Source organism: Zosterops lateralis, assembly GCF_965231275.1.
Source record: "Zosterops lateralis genome assembly, chromosome: 5".
Lineage (NCBI taxonomy): Eukaryota > Metazoa > Chordata > Aves > Passeriformes > Zosteropidae > Zosterops > Zosterops lateralis.
Window position 1 is genome coordinate 48,084,507 of NC_139766.1, and position 8,253 is coordinate 48,092,759.

At 39.9% G+C, this 8,253-nt stretch overlaps 1 protein-coding gene across 4 annotated transcripts in view; it reads left to right on the forward strand.

The window, feature by feature from the left end:
* The window catches only part of LEF1 (lymphoid enhancer binding factor 1), a gene marked incomplete at its 5' end in the record, with an annotated part of 70,408 nt that extends 68,811 nt beyond the window's left edge, over positions 1 to 1,597 (forward strand). For all 4 annotated transcript variants that reach the window (XM_083860993.1, XM_083860992.1, XM_083860995.1 and 1 more), the window contains one exon: positions 333 to 1,597. Coding sequence is in view for 2 of the 4 variants with exons in the window: in XM_083860992.1 (XP_083717118.1) it covers positions 333 to 412 (80 nt within the window). The remainder of the gene's footprint in view (positions 1 to 332) is intronic.
* Positions 1,598 to 8,253: the final 6,656 nt, after the last annotated feature.

Consider the following 8,253-nt stretch of genomic DNA (forward strand, 5'->3'; position numbering starts at 1 on the left):
TTTGTAATGGTATCTGGGTCAAATGTTGTAGATAAATGAAATCCACTACAAAAGGGAAGTACTTCTGTAATATGCTGTATGTTTAAAACCCCACCTTTCTAGTCAGTCTCTTTACAATCCAAAATACTTTCCATAAATATGGTTGCAAACTTAAAGCAAAATCAAGTAGTAATAAATTCTGCATTTAACTTTGACATTGTAATGCACATTCCACTAATACAGTTGTAAGAATTACAGTGACCCATCACCAGCTTGTCTGAAGAATTTTTTTTTAAGGGCTTCAGATAGTCTTTATCATTCACTCTCTCTCTTTCCCCTCCTCTTCCCTGTAGGTGGGAAAAGAAATGCTTTCTCAACTTGCAAAGCAAAGGCGGCGACACCAGGACCCCTTCTGGAGATGGAAGCTTGTTAAACCCTAGGTGTGTCCTTCATCCGCACAGACCACCCCCAAGGAGTCTGTCTAGGATGTCATTCACCCTGATGTCACTGCTAGAGACACTGAATCATAAAGACAATCACTGCCAAAATCCTTCACTATCACGAGGTCCAGCCCTGATATAAATAGAGCAAATGAGCTCCTGGGTCAGCAGAGCAGCTTTTGTCTTCACCTCTGCCTTGCACTCTTAAGCTCCCGTCTCATCTGTGTCCATATTGAATCAGCAAACACAGTAGCATGGCTGTCTCTGCCTGCTTCAGCCAGCAGAATAACGTAGACCACAGCTGCCCCATACAGCGCATCGAGGAATGGAATTTGCCTGGACCAGGATGACACGCTCAACCTTCTTTTTATTTAATGGTGCGACAGGATCAATTTTGGTTTTAGCTTTTTTAAAGAAACTTGAATGCTTTTATATTTTAACTTTTAGTTTGTAATTTCTTTGGTGTATATTTTACTAGGTATGAGCTTTTAAACAAGTGTCAGAAATCTGAAATACTTTTTAAATAAAAGGAGTTTTTCTTTTTTTTTTTTTTTTTTCTGCCAGAGGAAAAATCTGTATGGAAAAAAGGTGGCTGTTTTGTTAAACTATTTGTAACAAATAGTGGCCTCTCAGTCTATATAATACAGTGTCCTATAGAACTAAATAAATGTAACAACAGTCAGCTGGTCAGTAGACATGTTAGTCTTGCATCATCTACTCTGTAAACATAAGCAATACATCCAGCAAATCTGACTGCAGTGAGTTCTCCTTCTCACCCATTCCCCTTCTCCTTGTAAAAAGCCCAGCACTTGAATTATTACTTCAATTGTTCTGTATTTGTATCTGTTTTTGTTAGCCTGTTAGTGGGATTTTATGCCAGTTGTTGAAATGAGCATTGATGTACCCATTTTTTAAAATAGTAAGGCACAGCCTTTGCCAAAAATACTGTCAACCAATTTTTTTTTGTCATTCCAGTTTGAGTTAATGTGCTGAGCAGTTGTTTTTTAATAAAAGCTTTGTAATAAAACTAAAGATAACTGTCTTTTAAATTGGCTTAAATTTAAAAAAGAGATTTTTTTTTTTTTTTGCTAGAATCCCTCAAAGGTAGAAGCAAGCTCAGGAAGGCACAGTCACTCGTAAGGCTGAAGACTTTTGGCTCAGTCTTCTGTCATAGGAAATGCAATGCGTCTGTTTGGCTGTTTGCAAACAGTGATTTTGGAAAGTTACTTTTTCTTTGAAAAGTGAGCAGAAGTCTCAGTTCCATACCAGGAATACGGAATGGGGAAGGCTCAATGCTGCTCAGTTAGCTTTGACCTAAGCGGAAGTACTAAGGATCCCTCCATCATTTTCCCAGTAAAATCTAAGGGAAGGGAGCAGTAGTTTTAAGCTGCTAATCAGGAGTATGGATTTGCTTCTCTCTGGATGCAGTCCATGCCCACACAAGAGGTAGAGGCCTACAGTCAAATTTCTTGTAGCTGTATAAATTATCCCAGAGCCAAGGACTGAAGCTGGCTGCAGAATCAGCTGTGCAAGGTCTGGTTTCATGGTCAGAGATCCAGAGCTGGCACAGCCTGCCTACTGCCAGTAGTGCCTGGGAGATGTTCCTGCCATAGCAAGCAGCACAGCTGCCTCACTTCTCTTAAGGGACTTAAAAAAACCCAGACACTGGAGCCACAGATAAACTCCACTGATTTGTGAGTGGAAAAGAAATATTATGAACCTTACATTGAGTCAACATTCTTCGTATTCCAGCTCCCAAATCTTGTTTGATGTCAGACTGGACTGAGTCAAGCTTAAGCTACAAGAAATTACATAGGTCAGTTACTGCCTAAGGAAGCTTTGGAATTGGATTGTTCATAAATGACCCTTTAACTCAGTTGCATAAGAAATTTCATAATTAAAGATGTTATAAAACAGCTTTCTCTTAAACCAGTGTGCACTGCATATGCCCAGTTTTAAGGCTGTAACCAGCATATTAGTTTTTGCAATATTTATTTCTAGCAACTAGTGATTACGTTTAAAAAAAAAAAAAAAAAAAAAAAGTGACCAGGCTCTCAGATGGCAGGAGAAAATATCTCTTGAGAGAATAGCAACTGTATACTAGAGACTAGAGTTTTGCAAGACTTGGCTATGTTTCCATTCAATTATCCCAGCCTTTGCTGGAAACCTGTCTGGCTTTTGGTTTGGGGTTTTGTTTTTTGAGGGGGAAAAAAGGCAAGTACTTAGTGCTGTAATTGTTCTAAATCAAGGATTACTGCAGTGAGATCTGCAAATTACATGTTCCAAAGACAACAGTTCTTTTTAGAACTTTATAAAACATGACTACTTCGTTTAGATTTTAATGGCTATTTAAAAAGCCATTTAGCTAGTCTGACAAAAAATTGTCCCCAATGGAAGTGTTGGCTTCATGTAGCATGCTGGCCCCAGTACACTGTTGTGAACAGTAGCCTGCCTTAAGGACAAAAGGTCTTTCAGCTCTAATAGTGAAGAAAAAGAATTTGGGAGCTAAAAATAATATCTCTGCTGTTATCATACAAGCACCATGTGTTGGGCTCATTCACAGATCGAAGACCTTTCACATACAACAACTATGGGAAAGGTTAACTAATATGCAAGGCTTAGGATGCTGCCATGAGAACACCTGAAACAGAGTAACCCCACTATCCCAGAATGCCCCCTGTGGCTTGGGTCTGTGTCCACTCCTGCCCTCTCCTGCTAACAGGCATTTGTTCCTGTGGGATCAAAAGAGCCCTCGCTGTACTGTGCCAGCTTGTCAGTGGAGATGGATGAGCTAGTAGAGACAGCCAAGCGACAATGGTGCAGTAAGACTAGGTTTAAATCCTTGTGACATGGAACAAATTATTCCAGGTGAGATTCAAAACCAGCACCCAAATTCCTGATCTGCAGTTTAGGCTGACATCAGAATCTAACCTTGTCTCTTTTGGGTGCCTGAGGAGATGATTATCCTGTGTTTCCCACAGAAAACATCTTCAAAGATTTAAATGCTTCTACCTTATGGCTGAGTTAATTATCCAGACACTTCTGTACAAGCATTCACAAACCACTCTCTGCCCCCACACTTGGTTTTGTGCATGTACTAAAAGCAGTTCTTGCACGGATCACAGCATGGGTAGTCTAGTTCATAAACACAGAGCTATCCCAGTACCTAGGAAACACAGAGCCTTCCCCCTCCCCTCACCAAAACCAGCAGACAGAACAGGGGAGTTGAGCCAGGATTATTTGCAGCTTATCAGGCCTACATCACAGGATGGGCTGGCTCCTCAGGCTTCTGGATCACCTGGACCAAAGCCATTTTCCCTGTTACATAAAAAAACAATGCTTCAGCTAACTTTGGCTTCTTACACAGCAAGTGATGACAGATTCACTAGTTGTGCTTAGAGGGACTCACCAGCTCTACTGAATTATTTTCTGTTGTAGTTTCCGCTTTGGATTAGGCAACAGAAAAGGCAGTAGCTTAGTTGTACAAGGGATAGCTTGATGGCTGGGTCAATTTGCAGCAAATATAGGACCTTAAGGACCCAATCCTTGCTCCAGGCTCTAGGACAGTAGAATCCACAGCATCAGTTTTCTGCACTCCTTTGAAGCTACTACAGTGCACAAGGCTTTGAAGCAACCATTCTGTTTCCTGGTGGCCTCCTGCTCTGATCTATGTGGCAGCTAATTAGGCTAAAGCAAGACTGGCAGAAAATGAAGGACACTACTGAGACTTAAGAAATGCCCTGTAACCTCTCCCATAAGGCAGCTGCAGTTTTCCCCCTTCATTTGCAAGGGGATTAACATGCAAGGAAGCCGCTCCTCCAGAATAAGGACCTGACACAAAGTAGAACATTAGAGGGGAAAGAAGTCCACAAATAGGCAGAAGTCTGTCAGCTATGAATACATTTCTCCTAAGTCAGGTCAGTGAAAAACTACTGAACTAAAAAGGAAGTCAGCCAAAAGGAGAAGCTGTAACAGGAAAATGGTTGGCTATAAACACATCCCAAGATGAAACCGAAGACCTAGAAAGTATGCCCAAACACATTCATTTCTCCACGACACATCAGGAAGAGAAACTCTGGATTAATGTATGAATTTACCCTTTGATTCTCCTCATAGATATGAGGCTTAGGTTTAGAAAACCAAGCAAGCTTATGGGCATTTGCCCAGGAAAAGGAACATATGTGCCAGAAATAGGGGAAATGAGCCTCTTAATCACCAGTTTTTGGCCAGGTCAAAACAAGGACTGAAATACTGCTCCTCATCCTCCCAGAAAAACAGTCGTACCTTCAGGCCATGGGTTTTAAATGATGTCTTCTCTTTGGTTGGGACACTCCTCCTGCAATAACCACACCTTCACTGAATCACACGTCTGCTTGGCTGAGGTAACAGTCACTGCATACCTGTTCTGAGAACCTTAGAAAACTAAGGTTTTCTTCTTGTGAATGATGTTCTACAAACCACATTTTGATAAACTCACCCATCCCACCTTCCAAAAACCCAACATATTCAAATAAGTAACAGATTCATTAACCTGTCAGCTATGGAAAATTGGCATAAACCAGCAGCGCTAGAAAAAAATTTTCTGCTTCATACTAGAAGATCAACTCACCCAAGAAGTGGTCTGTACTCTTCACTGTGTTGAGAAAAGATAACTGACATAATAAAATCTTGAGCACAATAAGAAAAAATGACAGTCCAAAACTTAATGATGGTCAGAAGAGTTATTTGGAGAGGCCATTCTTTGAATTTGTACAAATTTCCTAGAGCTAGGAAAAGTGGCTAAAAAGTCCTACAGGATATCTATTTGGCTGAGTTAGGAGATCTCTGTGTTTTAAGACAGCGAGAAAAAGCCACAGGAACAAGGACTCAGATCTTGACAAAGCAAAATGCTATCGAAGGATCAGTTTCTATTGGCACCTGCCAGTGAAAGCAAAGTGCTGGGTAACAAAAGAGGAGACAGCACACATCACAACATGGCAGGGACTACATCCCTTGACTGAAAAAAGCCCAAGATGGACAAGATTCTTAGATTCTAGTTGCTGCTTTTGCTACCCTGAAATATTTTTTCTTTTTACTCTTCTCTGTGAAGTGTTTAATTTTGTCATTATTAACATCAACAGCAAAAACTTCTTTCATTGTACACTCTATTAATCCTAAATTAATAGGCAGTAATCATATTTGCAAACAAATGATGTGACAGAACAGCCACTGCTTTTTTCCTGTAAAAGACCTGATAGCTTCAAACTGTACTCAACTTTTCATGACAATAACCTGAAAGAATTCACAATCAAAACACCTTAATCTAATAACCCTCAACAAATTTAACCATGAATGGTTTTAGCCACTGTTGGAAAATTCCAATTTTATAAGGCAGATTTCACATATGGTCAGTTTCCCCTTGAGTAGGACTAGTATAACTGCATGACCCAGAAATTAAACCACTCACAGCACTCAGTTCTATCACTGAGCAGTCTAATTCTGCCTATACTGCTACTCTAAATGACTACCCATATTTGTTTAGTAAGTGTGAATTTACTGAAATTGCATACTGAAACTGAATTGCAAGCCGTTTCTCAATATTCAAGTAGTTTACTCCCTTCTTCCTCTAGTCCATTTGATTTCCCTTCTATTCTAGGCCTCCTCCCTCCTCCCCTTTCTCTCTTGTGTTTGACTCCTCTGCTTTTGGCCTGTCCTCATTGGCAGAAAGAGTTCCCAGCTGATGGAACAGCTTTGCTAACAGCTCTCACCCACTCAGAAGCAGTCCCTCCTTTCCAATGATCTAATGCTGGATTTCCTACGAACCTAAAAAGTGGACTTAAATCTAGTGCAGGTCTAATACTTACACTGTATCTTCATTCTGTCCAGTTTGGAAATAAATGCAATTTGAAGGAAGAAAGGGGAGAAAGACTATTTTCTAGACAAGTGAAGGAAAAATTTCCCTGCATATCTGCTCCCCAAGCACATTTGAAGGATGGTACTTCCTTAGCCCCAGGTATGTTGTGAGGATCAGATGCAATTATATGTAACTCATGTAAACCACAGACAGAAGAATTAAGGGATATTTTAAATGAGATCCATACAGCTACAGTACAGGTATAGTTATTATAACAGCAACCACACAATTATATAAACATGGAATATATTGTATTTATCAACCAAAATTCAGAGAATTCTTAAGTTCACCTTACTCCAGCCATTGTCTCACTAGCTTAACGCTTTGCCGTTTCTGGGCAGGACTTAGCTCACTTTCAGAGGCAATGGCAAGGAAGCCCAGAGAGAACAAAGCACAGAGAAAGCTCATGGGGTGGATTTAAGAGTTTCACCTGAACTATTTTCTATCGGGCACTACTGCTATTGTAGCATTTACCCTGCCATGACCCCAGGGAAACGTGGAGAGACCCACACTTAGGCTGAGGGTATAACTAAGCAGAAACAACAGCTCACAGAAAAGATGAAATGGAAAGGTACAAATGCCAGTTCCAACTACCCATCACTCCCAGCTGAACAATGAAGATGAACCAGGACTTTCTCACTTGTCCCTTTACCAGATTTCATCCAGTTTCTTTTAGACATTGTGGCCAATACTTACATAAAATAAGTGATTTGAAGAAGACAACCCCTAACCAGGATAGAAAAGTCCAACACATTCTTCACAGCATACAGTAATTGGGGTTGAAGGATGTCCTTGATAATTCACATCTTGAAATCACTTCTAGTCAAAGGGATCTAAAATCCACTAACATACGCTGGATTTCCAGCTGCCAAATATCAAACTTTGTTGTTTCTCTCCCATTCCCCAGCAGATCCAGCAAGTCCTCCAAAACAATTTCCTTGCCTGCAGAAGTTAAAGAATATGGCACTCCTCTTAGATTGATTTTTAGATTTTATTTCCCAATTTCAATATAAATACATTGCAAGGCTATGTGCCTGTGGACTAGCACTACTCTCATAGCATGAATGACATGAAATTTTAAGTCAAACTGATACCAGCAGTAGCTAAGCCCAGTCTTATCTGTCATTGAAACAGTTCATTCCCTAAAAACACAATAAAAGCTATTTTTCAAAGTCATGGGCTTCACTAGAAACTTTCCTCCTTGTAATATTAAAAATGTCTACCACTGTGGAAAAGCCTTTGCTAAAAAGCAATGAGCCTGTGGGTGAAGATAGTGTCAATTGTATGATCATTTGACATACTCCTCGTTTGCCATTATTCTTCCCTTCCACTGCTACTTCAAATATCACATGCCAATAGGCTAAGCAACGATTTCAGCTGTAAACATGTGAAAATAGTCTTTAGAGTGTAACTCTGAGGTAAACTATATGTTGATCATTTAATCTATGACAACCAAATGTCCATATAAATTTAGATCTAAGTAACAATACTGGCTTCAGTTCATAGATTTGCCAGTTATGCGTCAACTTAGGCAACAATAGCTTTCAGTCTTAGCCAAAAATAAAATGCTAAGTCTCTAGGAAAGAGAAAGACTTCTTCCTCAGTTTTAAGTAATGCTTTTGTTTAAAGCAATAAAAAAAAAAAAAAAAAAAACCCGGTATCAGGAAAACCACTTATGTGAAATTCATAGCATCTTTTCCCTGTCCCCCATATTCTCTCCTATTAAAAGAAATATCCTCAAGCCCATCCTCAACCTCACACTTCACACACACAGCCATTTTCCTAAAAGTACCCTGACTAGTTTCAGAATCCACAGGCTCATTCAAATCAGCTCCCTCTCAACGAAATATTTCCCTGCAGTCTGTTTCACCCATGCTCTTCCTCGAAGGACTCACAGAAGTCTTTTAAGGCACTTAAAACATTATTTGGGTGTCCACTGCT